Genomic DNA, 26,619 nt, shown 5'->3' on the forward strand with positions numbered 1-26,619 from the left:
TGATAAATGCTTAATCAACAGCTTTTGAATACTTACTTTCTGCCAGGTATTGTACTTTGTGGGTCCTTATGATATAATAGGTTTGTTTTCTCATTGAACTTACAGTGGAAGAGATGGGGAATAAAAAAAAAATTACACTTTAAATCATTAAAATTGATATAAGTGATGTATATGTGTGTATATATATATACATACACACACATACATATATGAGGTCTGTCTGGACAAAATACAGCCATTGTTAATAAATCAAGAATGTTTGTGCAACAATGATGTAACCTTGCAGCCAAGGAGAGTGGACAGGAATGAGCATGCGTGAATAATGACTTCACTGTACTAGTCAGTGGGGGCAATAGACAGAGTTGAGTGATCATGTGTACTTTGTGGCCGTTGTGTTCAAAATGAGCAAGCAGAGCTATGAATCTGTGTCAAAGTTTGCATTAAGCTTGAACATTCCTCCGCGGAAACTATTTGGGTGATTCAGAAGGCTTTCGGGGACAATGCAATGAGTGCAGCGCAAATAAAAGTGTGGCACAAATGCCTCAAAGATTGTTGAGAATCTGTTGAAAGTGATCCACATTTTGGAAGGCCTACAACAAGAACACCTGAGAATATTGAACGTGTACAAGTGCAATCAACAAAGATTGGTGACTGACAGTGTGAGAACTAGAAGCTGCTCTGGGGATTCCAAAAACTACTGTGTCTGAGATTTTGACCCAGGATCTTGACACGAAATGTGTTGTGGCAAAATTAGTTCCGTGATTTCTGCTACCTAGCAGAAGGAACATCATGCTGCATTTGCTAATGATTTGATTCAAACCACTACCAATGAACCAGATTTCCTCAAGACGGTCATAACCAGAGATGAATCCTGGGTCTACAGCTATGATCCAGAAATGAAGGCCCAGTTGTCCCAATGGAAGTCACCTGGTTCTCCACACCCGAAGAAGGCAAGGTGTTACACTTTGAAGGAGACTGAGGCCTCATTGTACTATGTACAGTGTTTCTTGTATCTTCTTCAATAAATGTCTCTGTTTTTCATATTACTTGAAAAATACTTTCTGGACAGACCTCGTGTGTGTGTGTGTGTGTGTGTGTGTGTGTGTGTGTCTGTGTGTCACAGAGTTCTGTGACAGCATGAAATGGTTAACCCAGCGAGGCTTCCCTGAAAAAGGGACCCTGCCCTGACTGGTTTGACTCAGTGGATTGAGCACTGGCCTGCAAACCAAAAGGTTGCCAGTTCAATTCCTGGTCAGGGCATATGCTTGGGTTGCAGGCCAAGTGCCCAGTTGGGGGTGTGCGAGAGGCAGGAGATCGATGTATTTCTCAAACATTGATGTTTCTTTCCCTTAAAAAATAGAAAAAGAAAAAGGAACCCTAAACTGCTACCTGAAGGATAAGCAGCAGTTAGCTAGCTAGGTAAACAGAATTCCACTCATTCATTTGTTCATTGATTCATTCTTTTATTTATTAAATTCCAAATCCGCTAGCACTGTTCTAGCCACTGGCATATAGTAGAGAGTAAAGACATGATATCTGGCCTCATTAACTTTTCACTTAGTGAAAAAGGATAAACAATGTAGTGGTAAGCGCATAAATAATGGCATAATTGAGAAAAATACTGTCAAGTTCATATAACATTGTTAGGGTGGATAATTAGGAGAGAGATGGCACCTATTTAGATAAGAATTATTAGCTATGGCTTGAGGATAAAAAGTTGAAACTTGAAGGATGAGAAGGTAGCAGCTGCTCAACCTTAGTGAAGAACACTTTTAAAGATCCTGAACTGGGAAGGAGCTTAGTCATTTTTTTAAAAACTAGTGTGGGGGAAGAGGATCATTGTGGTAGAAGAAGGATTACAAAAGAGAAGGTGGCAAGAGAGCTGTGGTGAAAGAAAGAGGCCAGACCATGTGTTTAAATAAAGAGTTTGGATTTTATACTAAAAGCAAAAGACAGGTTATTGATTTTAGATATGCATTTTTAAAAGATCATTCTGGCTCAAGTATTAGAGGACAAAAATAGTTATAAGGAAACCAGTTAGTTGGCAATAGCAAAATAGTAGTGTAGATGAGATATTACTTAGATGGGGGTGTTGGCAGACTTTGTGAACATATGATTGTGGTGCTGTGACCTAATACAGAGAAGACAGGAAGAGCAGATTTAGGGAGAGCACAAGTATGCTTTGTAGTATATATAAACTTTGAGATGCCTTTAGAACATCCAAGTGGAGCTTTTGAACAGGCAGTTGGATATCTAGTTGTGGAGCTCAGTAAATACAGGCATTTCACTACGTTTTTGAAAAACTCATTTGGCAAAATTATTCATTAAAAATTAAATGGCTTTTGCAAAAGAGTTAGGAGCAGATTCTCAAAACCTATGCATCTTTGTAACTAGGTGACCAAGGAAGAAAATAATTCCAAAAAATACCAGCAATAGTTAAAAAGACATGTTTAAGTTGTGTAATGAACAAGGAAATACTACAGTAAACAGAGGCCTTATTTTCTAAAGACTTGACTTATTTATTTTTAGAGAGAGGGGAAGGGAAGGAGAAAGAGAGGGAGGGAAATGTCAGTGTGTGATAGATACAGTGATTGGTTGCCCCTCTGGCACATCCCCAACTAGGGACCTGGCCCATAACCCAGACATGTGCCATGACTGAGAATTGAACTGGTGACCTTTTGGTTCGCAGGACAGCACTTATTTCACTGAGCCACACCAGCCAGGGCAAACAGAGGACTTTGAAGGAAAATAAGAAAGTAGCTTGACAGAAGGGTTGAAGCTGCTCAGTTGTAGGCATAAAAGTACATAATTAGCAGATAAATAAAGTGATGCCAAATATAGCTAGTTCTGGTTTATTGTTTTTCTTTCTTTTGTGTGGAGATTGGGTAAAACTAAACAATAAGCTCTTGTAGGAAAGTCTGTGACCAGTTGGAGCCACAAGGAAGAATGTGGGATGAATGGCCATTCTGAACAAAACTGAATTGCTCAAATGGTTCACTGCACTTAGTTTTGGTTAGTGTACTCTTTGTTCAGCTGCTAACTTGGTGCTTCAAAACGTTAATGTGCTTTGAAAAATCATGTATGAATTCACAGTACTTCCATATTATCCTAGTATTTTTCTCTTTATCAGTTATGTATGAACAATTTCACTTTATAGAAACACTACAAAAACCAGACTGTACATTTATGAATAGTCTGATTATCAGTTGATCATCATAAGAATGAAGGTATTTCCCTACAGAGAAAATATAGCGTGAGAAAAGAGGACAGCCTTGGTTAGCTCTGGCAAACTGCAATGTTTAAAATGGTGGTTAAAAAGCACCAGCCTTTGGTTTATTGTGACCTTTTATGATGATCTCTACAAGTTTTTCTAAAGTTGCTGAAATTTAAAAATCTGGAGATTTCACATAGAATTTCAGAATTCTGCTTCTCTTTAAAAAATCAGAATTATCTGACAACAATCCATATTTTTTTTGGATGACATTAATGGCTGGGTCTTATAGTGGCAACTCCACCACCCGCTTAGTTAAGGCATGCATTCTTCAGTTTGCCTTAGTCCTCACAGTTTCCTGTTGTGTGTTATATATGGCCCAGTTCAGTTATTTAAGTAGTATATTCGGCACCAAGAAATATTTGCATTTGCAGCCCCTAATTTAATAACTGTGAGAAGGAGCTTCTAGGAGTTGGGAAAATTGAGGTGAGGGTGAGGTACGATGACAGAATAGGTTGTCAAATGTATCCTCTACATGGACATCAAAAGCACTTAGAAGGCCAGTACGAGGAGTTGGGGTGAGGATGAATGTGAGCCTGGATTTCACGGTCTTCGGGGAATGAGATAGGGAAATTTATTTCGTGCAAAAATATCTGCTTGAAGAAAAAGAACTTGCCCTTTTTCCCCTCTCCTTTAAAGAAAATAACACAAAAACATTGAGACCTCTTTAAAGTCACTGTTCTGACACCAATTCTCTCTTACCAACTGGTTGTCTTACAATTCATTTCAGTTCTGATACTAACTACCTGCAGTTAGGAAAGACCCCACAAGTTAAGAGCAAAGTCCTTTGATGACTGCCTCCACTGAAGATGCCAGCTGCAAATTTCCTTGTCCCCATTCACCCACATTGCCCAATCTGCTACAAATTTGTGGCTTCCCACAGTCATTCATCTTTGATAATTTGGTTGAACTGCTCACAGAACTTACCGAAACCACTAATGATTACACTTTTACTATAAAGGATATAGATCAGGAAATGAAGAGCTGCATGGGGCATTGTCTGGGCACAAAGAGGGATACAGAGATTCCATGCTATCTCTTTGGATCTGGGTATGTTGCCCTCCCAACACATCATTGTATTCAACAACCAAGAAGCTCCACCAGGCCTTTGTGTCCAAAGTTTTGATTGGGGCTTCATTATATAGTCATGATTGATTAATCATTGGCCAGGTATTTCAATTCAATTTCTAGCTCTCTATTCACTGTAGATTGGGCTGGCCCAAAGTTTCAACCCTCTAGTAATGTGGTTGGTCTTTCTAGTGGCCAACCCCCAACCTGATACTATCTTAGGGTCCACCTTAGTTACCTCTTTGGCGTAAAAGAACACTCCTCTATCAGGGAATTCCAAGGGTTTTTGAAACCCTGTGCCAGGAATCAGAGACAAAGAACAGATATACTGGTCTGAGCAAAATTGGGTCTACAGTTGTCAGTACACAAAACAGTTTATACTTGTATTATTTATTAATTACTGTATTATTTTCCATATGAACAATTATAAACCTACTTTTGCCCACCCATATATTATATCGCAAATTGAAGATTTTCTGTTAACTGGTGTGTTTTTTAGAATCTCTCCTCTTCACAGTTACTCTTGATAAGTGGATAGAAGTGTGACTTCATTTTCTAATAGGATGTTTTTTTCAGGTACATATGAAAACTGGCTTACCTATCTGCTTAAAACCAGTTGAGAAAAAGATTTTTAGTTAAGGGAAATAAGTAAAAAGTACTAAATATATCATGGAGTATCTTCTAATCAGATCACTTTGAAAGTCAGGACTTGTTTTGTTTAGGCAAAGCTTTAGAGGGGAAGGGAAGAGAGGGGGAGAAAAACATCAGTGTGAGAGAGAAATATCAATCAGTTGCCCCTAGTACCTGCTTGGACTGGGGACCAAACCCACAACCTAGGCTTGTGGCGCTGACCAGGAATTGAACCTGCAACTTTTTGGTTTATAGCTGGTGCTCCAACCTACTGAGCCACACCAGCCTGGGCTGTATTAGATTTTTTATATTTTATCATCACCCAGGGACATTTTTTCATTACTCTTAGAGAAAAAGGGAGAGACAAACATCAGTGTGAGAGAGAAACATCGACTAGTTCCCTTCTCACATGCACCCTGAACAGGGATCAAACCTGCACCCTTGGATATGAGCCCTGACCGGGAATCAAACCTGTGACCTTTCAGTTTACAGGATGACATTCCAACAAACTAGGCCACACTGGCCAGTGCATGTATTTGATTTTTTAATCTTAACTATTTTAATAGTAGTTGTCCCTTCAGCAATTACTCTGTGTCTGTTGTTTGCCAGGTGCAAGGAATACATACATGAATAAGATGTAATTTCTGCTCTCAGGGAATTTATAATTCCAACAGAAAACATAGACATATATTCAAATAATTATTGACATCTGCTAAAATTGAGATATTCACAATTCGTTTTGGGGAGTACACAAGAAATGGACTTACTTAAAAGAAGCTAGGAAAATGTTTTTAAGTTTAGTATGCAAAGAATAGAGGGTGGAGAGTATTATAAATAAGTTTCTCTGGATCTGATACTATGCTTAGGAAACTGTAAATAGTCTGATATGGGACCCAGGACATGAGGCTGTAAAGGTGGGCAAAAACAGATCATAAAGCTTCTTGTTTATATAAAATACCAAGAAGTTTGGAGTTTACCCTATAGGCAATGGGAAATTAAAAGTTTTAAAGCTGAGGAACTATTTGCTAAGCTTCTATTGATAGTATTATGATAGACGGATTAGAGAAAAATCAGTGCATGTGTTTGGAAATTGTCCCACCTGAATATTATAGAGGCTTTTACTTAGGTACTGATTGAGAAGACATATTTAGAAGTACATTTACAGAAAGGGAAGTAAAAGGGTAAAGATTTTAGGATGTCTTCAATGAACCTTCAACCTTGATGTATCAGGATGATGCTCTAACTTAGCTACCATACCAAGTCTTCACTTGATTATTTTTTTCATACATAACTTGAAGATATCTTCATTATACATTAATTGGTATCCTGGTAAAATGTCAAAAAACTACTTACTATACCATGTGTTACAAAATTGTCAATTACCTCCGTGACATTGTTATCTTAAAACAGTTCTCAAGGGCCAAAGCAGGAACAGTTTAAGCAACAAAATAAATAACAGTAACTGACTATAACCTAAAGAATAAGGTATTCATGAGTCTATGCCAATGTAAATAAGTGATTAAATAAATAAATGGAGGAACAGGATAAATCTCCCCTATAATATATGCAATATATTTTCTTCAGGGAAGTGGAACTTAATTCCCTTCTTGTTGATTATAGGCTAGATTTAGTGACCTAATTCCAAAGAACAGAATATGGAAAGGAAAAACTAGTAACTTTATAGTAAAGAGGCCTAGCAGACAGCACCTTAACTAAGTGCAAGTTTGTCTTCAGGAATAATAAATCACAATGGTAACATTCCCTTTTATATAATAATTTGAAGGGAAATTCAAGCCTCTGATATTCTTTAAAAAAAAAAAACCAAACAATAAGTAGATGTGTCCGGTCAAGAGGGCCATGTAGGCAGACACCACTTGCCTCTTCGCATAACCACATCAAAATTACAACTGAAAGTGTAGAACCATCACTCAGAACCATTAGTAATCCAGTTGAATAGGAGTCTGAGAACTACAGAATTAAAGAAAGCACATCCATCCAGTCTGGTAGGAGGTTGGTACAGATGTGGAATGAGCTGGTCCCTCACCCATGTGTGGTGGATAAAAAATTTAGGGAGCATATCTTGGGAGCTAGGGATACCAGGCTTCCCAGCCCAGGGTTCCAGTGCCAGGAAGGTAAGTCCCCACAACTTCTGGAAACAAAAACCAGCGGGGATTGAGTCGGTGGAAGAAAATTCTGGAGCCCCAGGCAGTTCCTCTTAAAGAACCCACATATGCATTCACCTACACAGACTCACTTGCTCTGAGCTATAGTGCTGGGGTAGCAGCTTGAAAGGCACCAGTGGTGTACAGGGAGAAACTGAGGTGTCTGGTATCCGAGCAAGTAGAGGCCATTTTCCCTTTTCTAACGGTCTCCCCCACTACTTCCAGAGAGCTGTGAAGCAAGGTGCTATGTCTGAGACTCCATACATCTGGCTAACACTGTTTGATCGGCCTTGTGGATCCTCAGAGACTCTACCCCAACCAACTTCCAAGCCCACCCAAACTACTTTCCCATATTAATGGCAGGTCTTGGCTCTTGCTTCACAACTTACTAAGTCCTATCAAACAAGCAACAGCAGAAGGACCTCAGTAAGCCCCAGGCTAGGCACTAGCAGCAGGAGCTTAGATTTACACCTTGGCTTCGTCCAAGAATCTCCAAGCCCAGCACGAGTAGCAGTCATCTCAGATTGCTTTATAGCTATGGCACAGTGGCCCCAGACAAAACACAGGTGGGGGCTGATGTTGACCTGCACCACCTGGGAATCCCCAGGGCCAGCACACCCAGTGGACAGCTATAGGACAAGTCAGAGTATCACCACCCTGCCCCGGCACAGCTGATCCTCTACGGAGGGTGATCATAAGTGGTCACTGCCAATCTTTGCAGCTGACTGGCCTGGGTAATTCCCTCCCATTTATGTGCCAGCAACAACTAAGGCTGAACTACAAGGGGAGAGTGTACTCAGCCCACATGAAGGGTGCACCTTGAGTACCCACCTTGGGTGATAGGGAAGGCTGTGCCACTGGACCCTACAGGACACTTCCTATAATAGGCCACGCTACCAAGACAAGGAGTCAAAGCAGCTCCTACCTAATACATAGAAACAAACACAGGGAGGCTGCCAAAATGAGCGGATAAAGAAATGGCCCAAATGAAAGAACAGGTTAAAACTCCAGTAGAAGAACTAAACAAAAGGCAGATGAGCAAAGTTTCAGATGCAGAGTTCAAAACACTATAATGAGCACAAGGAACTTAGTGAGGATCTCAACAGCCTAAAAAAGATCCAGTCAGAAATGAAGGATACACTAATTGAAATGAACAACTTGCAGGGAAACTAATATTAGAGTGGTTGAAGCCCAGAAACAAATCAGTGATACGGAGCATAAGGAAGCAAAAAACAACCAATCAAAACAAGAAGAAAAAAAGATTAAAAAAAAAAAGGGCAGTATAAGCATCCTCTGGGACAACTTCAAGAGGTCCAACATGAGTGCCAGAAGCAGAAGAGAGAAGAAATTGGAAATCTACTTGAAAAAATAATGAAAGAAAACTTACCTGATTTGGTGAAGGAAATAGACATGCAAGTCCAGGAAGCACATAGAGTTCCAAACAGGATGGATGCAAAGAGGCCCACTTCACGACACACCATAATTAAAATGCCAAATATTAAAGATAAAGAGAATCTTAAATTCCTCAAGAGAAAACGAAATTAGTTACCTACAGGGGAGGTCCCATAAGAATGTCAGTTGATTTGTCAAAAGAAACTTTGCAGGCTAGAAGGGATTGGCAAGAAATACTCAATGTCATGAAAACTAGGGACGTACAGCCAAGATTGCTCTACTCAGCAAAGACATCATTTTGAATCAAAAGGCAGATAAAGAGCTTCCCAGACAAGGTAAAGCTCAAGGAATTCTTCATCACCAAGCTATTATTATATGAAATGTTAAAGGGACTTATTTAAGAAAAGGAAGATCAAAACTGTGAACAATAAAATGGCAAATACAAATCTGTCAACAATTGAATCTTAAAAACAAACTAAGCAAAGAAGAAGAAACACAGAATCATGGATACATAGAGTTTTGATGGTTGCCAGATGGGAGGGTGGTATGGGAATGTGTGAAAGAGTGAGGGGATTAAGAAGTACAATTAGGTTGTTACATACATATAGCCGTTGGGATGTAAAATGCAGTGTAGGAAATGGAGTAGCCACAAATCCTGTATGTGTGACCCACGGACATGAACAATGGTGGGGGATTGCCTGAGGGAGTGGGGCTGCTGGGTGGAGGTGGGCAAAGGGTCCAAAATTTGGACAACTATAATAGCATAATCAATAAAATATAATTAAAAAAATGACACCATTGTAATTATACGAAAACAAATAAAAGGACATTGTACAAAATATCTGACCAGTACTCTTTAAAAGTATCAAGGACCTGGATAAACAAGGAAAGATTAAGCAACTTGCAAAGATCAGAGAACATGAAGGACATGACAACTAAATACAATGGGATATCCTAAATTGGACACTGGAACAGGAAAAGGAAATAAGGGGAAAAATTATATCATACTAATTTCAGTTTTGAGGAGTGTACCTTAATTATGTAAAATGTTAAAATTATGGGAAGTTGGGTAAGGGAAGATAATTCTTGATCTGTATTGTCTTTGCAGCTTTTCTATGAATTTAACATTATTCCAAAGCCAGTTTAGTTTCTTAAAGCCTGCACTACCAGAGACTCCCCATCAAGATGGAGAATTAATCACTATGCTCATCTTCTCCCTTGACTGCATCAAAATTGCAGCTAAATTATTGAACCATCAACCTTGAGGCCCACATGAAGACTAGGTAAGAATATAAACAAGAAGCCACAATAAGATTGGTAAGAGGTGGAGAGAGACTCAAAATGGGCTAGTCCCGTCCTACATGTAGTGGTTAAAAATCAGGAGAGGTACCTCATTTACAGAAGCCCACCCTGAGCAGGAAGGATTCCCAGTCCCATACCAAGCTCCCCAGAGCAGAGCACTCAGTAAAAGGAAGAGGAATCTCCATAACATCTGACTGATAATCAGTGGGGATTCCATCTGTGTGAGATAGATGGCTGCTATAGACCCAGTCATCCTCTGAAAAGGCCTGAGCACAAACTTAGAAGTCCACACTCAACTTAAGTTTCAGGAAAGGGACAGCAAGCAGCTTTAAAAGCTCCGGGAGCATACAGGAAGCAACTGAATTGTCTGGCTTTAGGGCGAGGGATAGAGGGGCAACTCTCTCCCAGACAGAAGTCCTGGCTGCACCATTGGTCCTTTTTTGAGCCCTGTTGCACACAGATAGGATGTGCAGGTTGGTATCATATCTGAGTTCATCTTGGTTAACGCACTTGTCCCAACCTGGTGATTCCCTGAGCTCCGCTCCACCTTACCTACACATCATTCCAAACCTGTAACAACAGCTGTTACTCACAAGCTCCCAGACTCAGCCCACACTATGGACTGTTCTAAATCTTCCAAAGATTTGCAAACCCTAAACAAACTGTCGTTGACTTTTGCATGCCCTGAACATCTTTCTAAGTAGCCTTTGGCACTTTTGGCAGCCATCCTTTCAAAGGTTCCTCCACGCCCAGCACAGGCAGCTACCAAGCACAGATCACTTTGTAGCTCACACCAGGTGCCATGGGTTAGACACAGGCTGTGGCTTCCCTGGGCCTGCACCAGAACCCCTCCCAATAACCCCTGAATCCACATACCTGATAACCAGCTTCAGACAGCACCTGATCACCATGAAATTACCTCCACAAGTGACACCAGATGTTCAATTCACCAGGAACCAGAGCCCTACTAAAGTAAATCCTGCTCTATGGGGTCAGCCCCTGAACAACAGCTCATTCACTTAGTCATAGACACTCCTGATAGGCAGTCAGCCTTGAGGGTCAGTCCTACCACTGAAGTACCAGCAGAAATCAAAGTTCAATTGCAACAGGAGAGCACACAAACCCACAGAAGGAATACCCTTGGAGCCCTCGGCTCACTTACCTGGGAGTCTGTGCCACTGAACCGCACAGGACACCTACTACGTAAGTCCACCCTGCCAAGTCTGAGAGACATAATATATCCACCTAATACATAGAAACCCAGGCAACCAAAGTGAGGAAAACAAACATGTCCCAAACAAAAGAACAGGACAAAACTCCAGAAAATGAATAAACCAAAAAGTAGAAGCAGAGTTAAAAACACTGGTTATAAGGAGCCTCGATGAATTTAGAGGAAGAATACATGAACTCAGTGAAAACATTTCCAAAAAGATAGAATCCATAAGAAAAGGACCAGTCAGAAATGAACAATACATTAGATGGAATCAAAGGCAGATTGTAATAAACAATTGAATCAGCAATTTGTTACACAAGGTAGCAAAAAAACACCCAGTCAGAACAGCAAAAAGAAAAAAATTTTTTTAAATGAGGATAGTTTTGGCGACCTCTGGGACAACATTTGTATTGTAGTGGCAGGAGAAGAAAGAAGTGGGGAATATATTTGAAGCAATAATGACTGGTAACTTCCCTAATGGTGAAAGAATTAGATATATGAGTCCAGGAAGTACAGAGACCCAAACAAGATGAACCCAAAGAGGCCTACACCAAGACACATGGTGAAATACCCAAAAGAGTACCTTAAAAGCAGTAGGAGAAAAGCAGGGAGTTACATACAGGGGAGCGCTCAGAAGACTGTCAGCTGATTTCTCAAAAACTTTGCAGACACTAAGGGATTGGCACAAAATATTCAAAGTGATGAAAAGCAATGACCTACAATGAAGATTACTCCACGGTTCCTCAACCCCTGGGCCACGGACCAGTACTGGAACCAGGCCACACAGCAGGATGAGGGTGGTGAGCAAGCTGGCAAAGCTTATGGGATTACCGCCTGAGTCTGTCTGCTTTCTGTCTCCCCTCACCCCCCCGGTCTGTGGAAAAATTGTCTTTCACGAAAACAGTCCCTGGTGTTAAAGAGGTTGGGGACCACTGCTCTACCTTTTAAGACTATCACTTATAATCCAAGGAGAGATGAAGAGCTTCCCATACAATAAAAAGCTAAAGGATGTAATCACCACCCAACTAGTGTTACATGAAATTTAAAAGGACTTCTCTAAGAAGATGAGGAGAAGATAAAAATATAAAATGCCAGTAACTAAGTTAAATGTGGTTATAATTATGTTAAATATAAATACACTAAATGCTCTAATCAAAAGACACAGGATGGCTCAATGGAAAAGAAAACAAGACCCATATATGTACTGTCTATAAGAGACTCACTTCAAATCGAAAGACACACAGACTGAAAAGAAAAGGCTGGAAAAAGATATTTCAAGCAAATGAAAATGAAATGAAGGTGGTGTAGCAAGCAACACATACCGGACAAAATAGACTTTTCCCCCCAAATTATAAGAAATATTGCCCTGGCTGGAGTGGCTCAGTGGATTGCTTGCTGGCCTGAAAATCAAAAGGTCACTGGTTCGATTCCTGGTCAGGGCACATGACTGGATTGCGGGTCACATCCCCGGTTAGGGGGCATGTAAGAGGCCACTGATTGTATCTTTTGCACATCAATGTTTCTCTCCCTCTGTTTCTTCCCTCCTTCCCATCTCACTCTTAAAACAAATAAAATATTTTTTAAAAAATTAGAAAGTTTATTAGGATGTTACAGAAGTGGAAGTAAACCAGCTGGGCAGAAGAGCCTTTGGAGCTTTGGAGATAGAAAGGCAAGGGCAAATATAACACGCCTGGGGGGTGGGAGGAGGGAAAGGCATAGGTATGTTTCTGAGAGGGAGAGTGCCTGAAATAGACTTTAAAACAATAGCTGTAATAAGAGAGAAAGAAGGACATTTGTATATATGAGGGGGGACCCTTAAAGAAACTGAAATTATCTTCTGGAGTGTGGGCCCCTTGTAGTACAGGCTTACTTACCCTGCTAGGTGAGTGTTCTAGAATCCCATCTGTTTGTCAATCTACTAGTTAGTGTCATTGTGAGAGGCTGTGTTTGGCTTGAGTGAATTTTTTATTTTCAACACATTTTGCCCATTTCATGATGGGTGATTTATGAGTGCACCTGCCTACACCAAAAATGGAAAGACTCCTGTGCCCCATCCTCCCCCTTCACCTGATCTTGCCCTGAGGGATTTTTTTATTTCCCTGGATGAAATGTTTCAGGGAGAAATGTTTTGCTGATGTGAAACAGGTGAAACAAAAAACAGCAGAGGCACTAAAAGGCATCAAAATGGACGAGTTCAGAAACTGTCTTGAGCACTGGGAAAAATGTCTCGGTAGATGTATTGCACCAAATGGAGAGTACTTTGATGGTGACTGAAGTTTAAACATGTAAGAATAAATACACAATTTGTTTATAAGTAAATTCTGGGGTTTTTGTGTCTGATGGTTGGATAAAGAAGATGTGATACGTATATACAATTGAATATTACTTGGCTATAAAAAACAATGAAATCTTACTATTTGCAGCAACATGGATGGACTTAGGAGGTAGTGTGGTAAGTGAACTAAGTCAGAGAAAGACAAATACCATACGATTTCACTTATTTGGAGTCTAAAACACAAATCACCAGCCAAACCAGAAACAAAGTCATAGATACAGGGAAGAAACTCATGGTTGCCATTTGATGGGTCAGTTAAGGAGCTGGGTGAAAACGATGAAGGGATTAAGAAGTGCAAATTGGAAGTTACAAAACAGTCATGGCATTGACTATATTCCCTGTGGTGTACTGGGAATATAGTCAATAACTCTGTATGGGGCCAGATGGGTACTAGGGTTATTGTGGGGAATCACATCATAAATGTTAATTTGAATAAAAAAGACATATTTGATAAGTTATGTTGATGTAAATTTGAGAGAAATTAAATGAAATCAGAACAGGGGCCCCAGGCAGAAATGATCATCTTTCATAAGTTGTTTGGAGGGAAGGCATTTAAATTTTGCTTCCTATATAGACAGGCAATCAAACTGACAATCACTTAAATAGTTTGGGACTAAACAAATTAAATACTATAAAGCTTGAAAAAGAATAATAGGTCTAATCATTGTGTAAATGATGTTTATGTGGTGGTTAGTGTTTTGTTTTTTTAAGTTACATAGTCTTCTGTTATGTGCTGTACTAACAGTCTAAATCATCTTGTTGCAAATGAACTTGTAGTGAAATTATATACTTTAAGTGAGGCTAGGTTTCTGGTTTCACCCGATCCTGATAACTATTATATTTAATTAATTATCTGTGTTAGGTCAATGTGAAATAGGTCGAGCTAGAAAGAGTTTCTGACCTGTAGTGTCAGATATTTCCTTCCTGTTCTTTAGCATTTTCAACTCATGGTAGGCTGCATTTGCCAGAACCTGCAACCTGATTTCAAAAATTGGGTGTGCAGTATCATGTATTTTTGCATTTACAGGTTACAAATTATAGGAAAAGCAGGCAGTGGGAAATTATTGTAGGTGTTGATAACTTTTGTTTTCCAAGAATAAATTAGGAGTAAAATTTTTTGGTTAGGAAAAGTATATTCACTGTAAAACCTAATATTTGGAGCAAAGTATACTGAATTTTTCTCTTTTTTTAACTGAAGAATGTAAGTATTGATCTGAACTTTCTGATTTCTAACACTTTCTAGCATGGTGTATAAGATAACACCATGAATATTTTGTGAATATTGGGAGATGAATTCAGAAAATTGATTGTGGGCATTTCCAAAAGAATTTCATTTCAGTGAATTATCTGATTTGGGCATATGAGAAAAGCGTAGTTAGCAGGAGAAAAAGACAGACTTTTTAACTTAAAAAAATTGCCAGCACAAGCTCTGAATCATTCTCTCTTACAGTACATTTAATTGGTGAGTCAGATAAAATGTATCGCTTTCAGTAAATGTATTTCCCACAATTGGAAACAGCTGTTTTTATTGTAGAACCAACTCTTATCTCAGCAGTCCCTTCATTCAAAAGAAGCTTCCAGGGCTACTATGAAATGTGAGACATAGCAAAGCTTTCAGAACTTGAAACACACGTGATCAGACATTTCCAACTAGTTTGGTATTTTATGTTCATATTCTTTTACCAAGGTATCCTTTTTTTAAAAAAATTATAACCAGTTTTGATTCAGTCACTGTTTGACAAAAATTGCCAATAGCCTTGATTTTTTTTACATGTATATACACACACACGTATGTATGTATATAATAAAAGGAGGAATTTCTTTCTTAAAATTTTGAAACTATTTTAATTTTGGTGTGAAGGAGTGATTTAAATGTTAGAAATTTGAATACTTTACAATAAATTTTTCTCATCTTTGAACTGACTATTGCATAGTTTCCTTCCAAATCTAGCATACTTACTCTGTTTTACTCTGGTTTACCCAAGGGTATGTCTAACATTAGAAACATCAAAGAACCTGCTTATTCAAACCATTTCCCTAGTTACTTGGGTCTTCAGTGTTGAACTCCCAATAGTGCATGACCAAAATTCATGCTATATTAAGTTGTGAAAGTTTTAATAGTGGATTCAGACTAAAGAAACACGATTTATCCAACACCTGTTGGTTTCATTCACTGTTTTTTTAAAAAACTAATTTACATTTGGAAATTCCTTGTTCTGTTGTTTAGGATATTCTTGGCTTCAATAAAGTAGTTTGAATCTTAATTCCAGTGTTTTCTTTCTGATACCTCCACTCACCCCCACAGACACTATAATCAGTGGGAATTTTCTCTATTTATGCTGATATCTTTGCCCATTTACCTCTATCCTTACACCCAGGCATCTGTAAATGTAGTATTCCTTTTTTATCGTAGATTTTTTCATTTCCTTCTGTGTAAACATCAGTCAAGATCTCGTGACAGATCAGCTTCAGAACATCATCTTGGTTTCCATTTGTTGTGTATAATGTGAAGATTTCCAGATTCTTATTCTTTTAAAATCCAGTTATGTTCTCTTTTTCTCAACTTTCTGGCATTCTTATCCATGATGTCATCTTCTGGTTTTGCTATAAAAGTACTATCTTCCCCCTTTTTGTCTACTTTTACATAGAACATGTCTTAATCTTTAAAAGCTTATTGAATAATGGCCAAATAAAATCCAGAGATCATACTATCAAAACAATTTCCAGGGCTCCCTCACATTTCCAAGTTTGTTTTTAATTCTTAATTCCCTTGTTGTTATCCCAATTTATCATATTCTCTTTTTCTCATTTTCCTCCTTAACTAGTAGTCTGCCTTATTTTATATGAAGGCCTCTATTTTTCTAACTGAAAAAATTTTTTTTCCTGTAGTAATCAATGTACATTTATGTTGAAGTCCAGTTTTATTTAGGTATTACTTTTGTGCTTAATCTATAATTTCTGCTTCATTTATACATGGAGAATTTCTAAACCTATTCTGAAGCTTTTATGTCAGTAGAGTTTCTACTCAGTAGTTTTGTGAATTGAGGAATTATCATTTATATTCTCTGTTTACTTCTAAAGTACTTAATTATTTGGCTTTACACTATATTGAAATGAGAAATGATGGGAACTCTGGTATCTAAAATGTAAACGATATGTGTTCTTCTTATGTATTATTTGAGGAAGTATCTGATTTTCTTGAATATATACCAACTTGTATTGTGAGCAGTGGAGAGTCTTCACATATCCCTCTAGGCAGAACTAAAATGACCACTGATGGAGACATGAACAAACATTTGTCCCATGATGGAGAGAACAACAAAGCAGTAACTCCCCTGAGGCATGAACCATGATTTAGAAGAACCAAAGAGCCAAATAGGAAAAACAGAAACTTACTGTACTTGAGCTGAATAGAAAGCCGGACATCTTCAGGTTCTGACTCATTATTTGGGCTCATCTGGTTTTATTAATGTAATCCAGAGAATCTCAGCTCTGCTGAAGCTATGGTGAAGTATCAGTGAATTGAAGATTCACTTCATAGGAGGTTTTTCCAACCTTGTAATTGTCTGCCAGCCTTGGAGGTACCTATCTTACTAATACTTCTTAACTGGAGGTACTTACTTTACTAGTATTTCTTTATGTTTAAGAGAAATGCTAGTTATTTCAGATTAGTTCCACTTCCTAATAGGGCATAATATGTGTTAGAGTGCTTTATTAATCCAACATTCAAGTACGTTTACTTGCCTACATTTTATAATTTAGTTTGTAGCAGAGCCAGGAATCAAACTCACCATGCCTTATTTCATAGCCCATGTATTTAACGCTATACTACACTCAGCTCTGCATTGCGTTTTGTTTAGGTTTTGAAACAGGTATATTGTCCCATTTGAAATGGAAATGCTTGTTCCCTTTGGGTATTGTCTTGCTGTTCCCCAGCCACCCAACTACATAATGGCACTTAATAAAACAGTATACATTTTGGCAATATTGGAAGTAATGTTTGTAGATTTCATATGATTAGGCCAGTTTTAACATGCTTTTGAACATCTTTTATAGGTTGCTACCTCTTGCATATACATTTATATCATCACTTTCCAGTCTTAAACTTGGTTGCTTTACATCATTAGGTAATATTTTTTTCAGGTATCCTCATTCTCTTACTGCTTAAGCAATGTTTTTAAATAAAACAAAGGTCTAGATCTGATTATTACCAATCCCTAGAGATCAGGGATACAACTTTATTCCCCTCAAATATAGAGTATTGTCAAGAACAGCTCTGCTCTGTATGATCACGAAATTCAAACAGACTTTTAAAAATGAAAAATGAGGACCTTCCTGAATAAAGTTTTATTCTAATCTCCTATTAAATCCAAAGATTAGGCTGCTGGCCTCCATTACTTTCACAAAATGAAAAATGGCTCAGAAGCTAAGTAAGCTAAGCCATCTCTCTCTCAATTGTTTCAGTTTCTCAGGAATTGCTGTACAAAGCTGCCAATAACGATCTCCGGGGATCTCACCCCCATTCCACCTCCCACTGCCTCCTCTCCAGCTCCAGATGCCACCAAAAGAAGGAGCTTTGAAGAAAGTGCCTGTACCCTCTTTTACCCTGAGGTGGGTGAGGCCAGGCAGGGTGATTCTCAGGATATCCTGATGATCAAAGGTATAGTTGAAGCCTTCATCAAGAATTTCGTGAAGATGACCAAGAAATTTGGGAAAAGTTACCAAATAGCCTAGAAACGGAAGACAGAGCTCAAGAATGAATGGCACAAATGCCACCAGAATTGTAATATGTGTTCACATAGAAGACCCTAAATACGCTCCTTGAGGGCAGAGACTTATGCTGTTTTTATATCTCTCCCTCACCTTTACAATGTGTAGCATCGTAGCAAGTATATACACTATATTCAATAAATGTTAGTTTATGACTTAGAAGATTTTATGGAAAGTGTTCTCCAACCCATCTTTCTCTGGCACATAATCTAAGATTGCCCATTCACCAGGAGAATAGTGATAAAGAGAGAGTTCAGTGATGTCTCAAGCTTCTTGGCCACTGTTGTCTTCTGTCTGTGTGTCTGAGTAGGAAATATTTATCTGTTCAATATATGAATTTCCAGTATTAATACTTAAAGTTATCTCTTCATTGATGCCTGGGCATTTACTTCTTAGGTATTTTATTGTAGTTAGCTATATAATAGAAATCTTATCTGAACCACACTCTAGGGGATTTTTAAATCCCTTTGTATCTATAAGATTCATTAACAAACACTCTTGCTTCTTGATTAGATCTTACGTTAGTCATCACTGTGTTTCAGAAGTAGGATGTACTATCACAACATCAGTTTTCCAGAAATCTAATTTATTAATCTTGAATGGCAAGTCTTATATCTCACCTGAGCAATGCTAAAAGAAGAGTATTTATAGTGACAGTGATTGAAGGTACTATGTAATTATAAAATAATTCATGGTTTACTATTTCTCTTAGAGAAAGGGAGATAATAGAAAGTTAGTTGCATTCAGTTCTTCTGTTTGTCCTTCACTTCTTCATTAAGGCGTTATCATTTGGAGGCAGACCTTCAAAGTCGCATCTTCGAGTATTTGATTTCTTGTACCTTTTGTGCCTCCAGATATATGTAAGACTTTTTATTTGTAATGTTTTTCAAGTTAAAAAGTGAACATTTCAGAATGCTACTAGTTTTTTGACAAAAATGCAATGACGTTCCATATGTATTCTCAAGAGCTAGCTTTTTAGGTTATAAGGAATCCAGTCAGAACCAAGTATATTTTATTCAGGAAAATAATCTTTCCTGAGTGACATACTTTTCTCTTGAATGAGAGATGTGTTAAATTATGCTGCATTGACTTGGGGTTTTGGTATAACTGTGAGACATTTTGAAGGGAAATTGAGTCTTTGTCTTCATGAGCTTTTATGTATATAACCAAAAAAAAAAACCAAAACCAACCTTTAAATGTACAGCTTTAACGGGGGGTTATTCTGTTCCATGGATAAATTAGTTACTTCTAGAATATGCTGCGGAGGAAAAACAATATGAAAGTGACCTATGTAGATTAGATAGGACATGTGGGTTTTAGGTCTTTCATTTTCATCTCTGATTCTATAAAGTGAAACAATCAGGTTACATTGTAAGTTTTGTCTGTTTATATTGTGAATTTGAATCAATAATCAGGGACAGATTTGATTGGAATCAATAATCAGGGACAGGTTAGTGATTTTTATCAGTAAATATGTTTTTAGTAGTAATACATAAAAAGGAATTATTAATTCTGTTCATTTTCCCACTAAAACTAGTTTTCCCTCTGTTAATCTACAGGAGAAATTATGTATATGAAACCTGTGAAATTTTGTCGGCAACATCTAGTGTGGTTTGTCCTCCTCTTGTTGTCCTCTTACTGTCAGCGTAAAAATGGTAACATTACAGGGAATGGCAGTGGCAACTACTAAAATGTTACAGTGCAAACACAGAATGGTTTAACATTATTTTTAGACTTGAATTTTCCTATGATTTCTGTCTTGTTTCTCCAGGTTCCCAAACAACATCAGATAAGTCTTCCCAGCGACCATCAGAGAGCATAAACTGTAGCCCTACTCGGAAGAGGTCTTCATCTGAAAGTACTTCTTCAACAGGCAAGTGCTATTCATTTTACCACACTTTGAAGGTAATTTCCCATCTGTTCCTTGTGAACAGACTTAAAATATTGTATGCTTTACAATAAAAATTACAACTTACAATAAAAATTATAATATTGTATAAAAAACAAAAGTGGCTCTGGATGTGAGAAATAGTAATAATGTATATTGAAACAATATAATAATTTTTTCCTTTCACCCTTCTTTGTGTCCAGCTAGACGTACAATAGCCCTTACTTATCTGTGGGGGATCTGTTCTAAAACCTCCAGTGGATGCCTAAAATCATAAAAGTGCTGAATCTCACGTGTGTGTGTGTGTGTGTGTATATATGTTTTCCACCTACAAACTTAATGCCTTTTCTATTTTAAGTACCTCACATGCACCATGGCCATAACTTCTACAGTTTGAGATGTGACAGCAAACTAGCATGAATTTCTTTTTCCTTCTTCATAGTTTCTCAGAAGATTCATTTTTACTGTGGGTTTTTACAACTTCAGTATATGATATTTTTCATTCCCTATTAAGTTAAGGACTAAGGAAGCACTTTATATCTTATTTTTGACATACCCTATTTCTAGTGTTTTAGGGCTGTTACTAAGTAATATAATAATGGCTAGTTGAACACAACCATATCAGTACCAAGATAGTTCGTCTGATAAGATGGAATGTTAGCAAGTGACTAACGAAATGGGTAGCAAGTACATCGTGAATGCACTGGATAAAGGGATGATTCACATACTGGGTGGGGCATAGAAGGATGGCCCAAGATTTATCATGCTACTCATAACAGTGTGAAATTTAAAATTTATAAATTGTTTATTTCTGGAATTTTTCATTTAGTATTTTTGGATGACAGTTGTCTGCAGGTAAATGAAACTGCAGAAAGCGAAATAGCATGTATAAGCAAGTACTACTGTAGTCCAGAGGGAATAATTTAAAAAAATAAGAGTAAGCAGACATAAAAATATAAAGATTTTAAAAGTTGACTTAAAGTGAGGGGTGTGTAGTATAATGGAATGTATTTATAATAAAAACTTAGACATACTATATAAAATTTGTTTAGTGAAATAACAGTTTCTAAAGTAGCATTCACAAGTCTCTGAGATATGCAAAACAGTTTATGAGGTTGTAAAAAGAATCTATTAATATTTATTTCTAACCTCAACTTTTAAAATTAGTAATGTTTATGTATTTAAAATATATAATTTCTTAATGTGTAACAATTTGTATAATTTATACATAGACTTAGGTTATATTCTCGATTTCTTTTACTGATAGTATGTGTGTTCCAAAAAAACATAGATAATCTGTATCTGTCTACTACTTTTACTGAGGATCGGACCAAGAAATCATTTTTAATTTCTCAATCGTCTCAGGATAGATGAGGAGTGTGGTAGATTCAATCCAAGCAGTGGCAGTAATATATGAAAGGGAAGAAGGTAAGTTCAAGAAACTAAATAAAGTGGCCACTGTGGTTGGACTAAAGACAATGACTGAATATGAGGCTGGAAATGTAGGTAGGGACCAATCATGTAGAGTCTTATAGATACCACTTAGAAACCATTGAAAGTTTTAAGCAAGGATATGATTAGTCATATATATTGTCATAAAAGCTATTTTATTTTTATGTGTTCTTCTTTTATTCAACTCTAGAACATCGAACCCCCAACAAATTTATTGGCAAGGTACCACTAAAAAATCACTTCAAAAAAAATCATGATATTGGTTGAAAAGATCTTTTCTAGAGGATCTTAGAAAACAACAGACATAGTAGGCTATTTTTAACTACGTGCAAAGGGGAAAGTAGAATTTGTACATCTTCCTAGGCACGTGTCCCCATAGTGACTATGGGTCTTAAGATTATAAACCTAAGGTGTGATTAGTCATTTCTTAGCTTTCTGTCCAAGAGTTTTTGATTAGGAGATCACTTGAGACTTATGGTCAGAAAATTTAATTTCTTCATTAGGGCAAGTTCTCACTGTCAAATTGTATCAATATGGTATTTGATGAATTTATTTGATGATTATCTTCAAAATATTTGAAGCTTTTTATTAATACTTTTCCGCTAGAAATGCAGTGGAGTTCAAACAATAGTGATAGTTTGTCTCATAGTGGTTTGTTTTTATACTACTTCAAGGAGTATAAAAGTGTTATACTACTTAACACCTAGTAACTAATTTTGATGGTGTCAGTCTGCACCAGTGTTCACCAAACACCGCCTATGAACACATGTGGCTTTCTGCCTCTTTTTGTGCAGTCCTCAGGCTAAAAATTCCTTCTATATTTATTTTATTTTATTATTTCATTTTCATTTTTATTTCATTTTATTTTACTTTTTATGCAATTACAGTTGTCCCAATTTCCACTCTTCGCCCCCCTCCACCATGCCTGCTCCGCAGTTCCATAGTCACTTGCCACACTGTTGTTCATGTCCACGGGCCCTTCCATATATGTTCTTTGACTAATCCCTTCATCTTCTTTCAAACAGTCTCCCCTCCCTCTTCCCCCTTAGGGCTGTCAGACCATTCCATAATTCTATGCCTCTGGTTCTGTTTTGCTCATTAGTTTTTTTTGTTCATTAGATTCTTCTTGTAAGTGAGATCATATGGTAGTTGTCTTTCACTGACTGGGTTATTTTGCTTCCACCATGCCGTCACAAAAGGTAGGAATGACCTTTTCTTCTGCACAGTATTCCATTATGTAAATGTACCACAGTTTATTAATCCATTCATCTACTGATGAGCATTTAGGCTGTTTCCAGATCTTGGCTATTATAAATAGCACTGCTGTGAACATAGAGGTGCATGACTTCTTTTCAATTGATGTTTTAGGGTATATTTCCAGCATTGGAGTTGCTGGGTCAATAGGTAGTTTCATTTTTAATTTTTTGAGGAAATTTCATACTGTTTTCCACAGTGTCTGCACCAGTCTGCATTCCCACTAGCATTGCTCTCGGGTTCCTTTTTCTTCACATCCTGGTCGGCACTTGTTTTTTGTTGATTTATTAATGATAGCCATTTTGGCAGGTCTGAGGTGATATCTTAATGTGGTTTTCATTTGCTTCTCCCTGCTGGCAAGTGATGTTGAGCATTTGTTCCTATGTCTCTGGGCCCTCAGTATGTCCTCCTTGGAAAAGTGTCTATTCAAACAATCCATTTTTTAAATAGGATTGTTTGTCTTCCTGGCGTTGAGTCATATGAGTTCTTTATATATTTTGGAGATTAAACCCTTGTCCAGTGTATCATTGGCAAATATGTTATTCCATGCAGTCAGTTCCCTTTTCATTTTGATGATGGTTTCTTTAGCCATGCAGAAGCTTTTTAATTTGATATAGTCCCATTTGTCTATTTTTTCCTTGATTTCCTTCTCCTAGGAGATATATTGGCAAAAATATTGTGATGTGAAATATCTGAAATTTTACTGCCTATGTTTTCCGCTAGGATTTTTATGGTATCATGACTTATATTTAAGTCTTTTATCCATTTTGAGTATATTCTGGTATACGGTGTAAGTTGGTGGTCTAGTTTCAGTTTTCTGCGTTTACCAGTCCAGTTCTCCCAACACCATTTCTTGAAGAGACTATGTTTACACCTTGTATGCTTGTGCCCCCTTTGTCAAATACTAATTTACCATAGAGACATGGATTCATTTCTCAGCTCTCTGTTCTGTTCCATTGATCTCTATGTCTGTTCTTATGCCAGTTACCAGACTGTTTTTATTATAGTGGCCTTGTAGTATAGTTTGATATCAGGTATTGCGATCCCTCCAACATTGTTCTCCTTTCTCAAGATTGCTGAGGTTTTTCAGGGTCTTTTTCGGTTCCATGTAAGTTTGAAAATATTTCTTCTAGATCTGTGAAATATGCCATTATTATTTTAATAGGAATTATGTTAAATCTATAGATTGCTTTGGGTAATATGGACATTTTAATGATGTTAATTCTTCCAATCCATGAACAGGTTTTATGTTTCCATTTATTTGTACCTTCCTCAATTTCTTTATTTAGGTTTTTATAGTTTTTCAAGTATAGGTCTTTTATTACCTTGTTTAAATTTTTTCCTAGGTGTTTTATTTATTTATTTTTTTGTTGCTCTAGTAAATGGTGTTTTTTCTCAGTTTCTCTTTCTGATAATTCATTGTTGGTGCACAAAAATGCCATCAATTTTGAATATTGACTTTGCATCCTGCTACTCTGTCCAATTTACTTAAGAGTCAAGTAGTTCTTTTGGTGGATCCTGTAGGGTTTTCTGTGTACACTATCATATCTTCTGTGAATAATGATAGTTTTACGTCCTCCTTTCCCATTTAGATGTCTTTTATTTCTTCTTGTCTTATCAATGTTGTTAGGACTTCCAGTACTGTGGTGAATGAGAGTGGTGAAAGACACCCTCATCTTGTTCCTGATCTTAAACAAAACACTTTTAGTTTTTGCCCATTGAGTATGATGTTGGCAGTTGGTTTTTCATGTATGCCCTTTATTATATTTAGGTATGCTCCCTCTTTTTCCACTTTCCTGTGTGTTATCATAAACAGGTGCTGGATTTACCAAATGCTTTTGGAGCATCTGTTGATGTGATCATGTGATTTTTGTCTTTTGTTTTTGTGATTGATTTGTGAATATTGTACCATCCTTGCATCCCTGGAATAAATCCCATTTCATCATGGTGTTTGATCTTTTTAACGTATTGCTGGGGCCAGTTCGCTAATGTTTTGCTGAGGATTGCAGCATCTATGTTCTCCATAGATATTGACCTGTTATTTTCTTTGTTGTGTCTTTACCTGGTTTTAGAATTAGGATAATACTGACCTTGTAACGAGAGTTTGGGATTCCTTCCTCCTCTTGAATTTTTTTGAATAGTATAGGTGTTAGTTCTTCTTTGAATATTTCATAAAATTCACCTGTGAAGCCATCTGGTTCAGGGCTTTTGTTTCCCAGGAGTTTTTGGATTACTGCTTCAATTTCTCTAATTATTTTCAGTGTATTCAGGTTTCTGCTTCTTCCTAGTTCACTTTTGGAACATTGTATGTTTGTACAAATTTATCCCTTTCACCCAGGTTGTCCAATTTCTTGGCATATAGTTGTGTTCATAGTAATTTCTTACAGTCCTTTGTATTTCTGTCATATCAGTTGTTACATCTCCTTTTTCATTTCTGATTTATTTATTTGGGCCCTCTCTCTTTTTTTCTTGATGAGTCTGGTTAAAGGTTTCTCAATTTTGTTTGTCTTTTCAAAGAACCAGCTCCTGGATCCATTGGTCTTTTGAGTTGCTTTTCTTTTTTTGGTCTCTGTGTCATTTAATTCTGCTCTGATCTTGATTATTTCCTTTCTTTTACTCACTCTTGGCTTTGCTTTTCCTCTAGTTCTTTCAGATGTAGGGTTAGGTTGTTTATTTGAGATTTTTCTATCTTCTCTAGGTAGGCTTGTATCACTATGAACTTCCCTCTCAGGACTGTCTTCACTGTGTCCCATAGGTTTTGGGATGTTGTGTGTTCATTTTCATTTGTTTCCAGATTCTTTTTGATTTCTTCCTTAATCTTATTGTTAATCCATTCATTATTTAATAACATGTTATTCAGTCTCCATATATTTGAATGTGTTTGAGCTTTTATTTGAGGTTGGTTTCTAGTTTGAAGCCATTGTGATCAGAGAATATGCTTGATGTGATTTCACTTTTCTTGAATTTGTAAAGGCTTGTTTTGTGTCCCAACTAGTGGTCTAGCTTTGAAAATGATCCACGTGCATTCGAGAATAATGTATATTTTGCTTCTTTGTGGTGAAATGTTCTGTAAATTTCAATTAAGTTCATTGATCTAGATTGTCATTTAATGCCACTATATCCTTGTTGGTTTTTTGTCTGGAAGATCTGTCCACTTTTGACAGTGGGGTGTTAAAATTTACAGTTACTGTATTGCTGTCGACGTCTTTCTTGAAGTCCTTCAAGATTTCCTGTATGGGTACATATAAGTTTACTAGGGTTATATCCTCTTGTTGGACTGCTCCCTTAAGTATTATGTAGTAATCTTCTTTCTGTCTTGTTAGGGCTTTTGTTTTGAAGTCTATTTTGTCTGATATAAGTATTGCTACCCCAGCTTTTTTTTCTTGTATATTTACACGGAATAATTATTTCTGTCCCTTTACTTTCAGCCTGTGTGAATCTTTTGTTCTGAGGTGGGTCTCTTGTAGATAGCATATATGTGTGTCTTGTTTTCTTACTCATTCAGCTACCCTGAGTCTTTTAGTTGGAGCATTTAATCTATTTACATTTAAGGTTAAATGGCCATTTTCTTGCTGTACTTATGTTTCTCTCTCTTTCTACTACTACTTCTTCTTAAAGAAGTCCCTTTAGCATCTCTTACAATGCTTGTTTGGTGAAAATGTTTTCATTTAGCCTTTTTTTTAAATCTGGGAAGTTCTTTATTTTGCCTTCCATTTTTAATGAGAGACTACCTCAGGTACAGTAGTCTTGGTTGTACATTTATGCTTTTTATTACTGCGAATATTTTGTGCCAGTCCCTTCTGCCTTGTAGTGTTCCTGTTGAGAAATTAGCTGATACTCTTATTGGACCTCCTTTGTTTGTTATTAGCTGTGTGTCCTTGT

The 26,619-nt window shown here is 37.3% G+C and overlaps 1 protein-coding gene across 4 annotated transcripts in view; it reads left to right on the top strand.

Moving 5' to 3' along the window:
* Positions 1 to 26,619, top strand: part of ASH1L (ASH1 like histone lysine methyltransferase) — a 215,150-nt gene that overhangs the window by 64,266 nt on the left and 124,265 nt on the right. For all 4 annotated transcript variants that reach the window (XM_053916032.1, XM_053916031.1, XM_024573899.3 and 1 more), the window contains exon 4: positions 19,915 to 20,016. In XM_053916032.1, coding sequence (XP_053772007.1) covers positions 19,915 to 20,016 — 102 coding nt within the window. The remainder of the gene's footprint in view (positions 1 to 19,914; positions 20,017 to 26,619) is intronic.

This window comes from Desmodus rotundus, chromosome 12 (assembly GCF_022682495.2).
Source record: "Desmodus rotundus isolate HL8 chromosome 12, HLdesRot8A.1, whole genome shotgun sequence".
Lineage (NCBI taxonomy): Eukaryota > Metazoa > Chordata > Mammalia > Chiroptera > Phyllostomidae > Desmodus > Desmodus rotundus.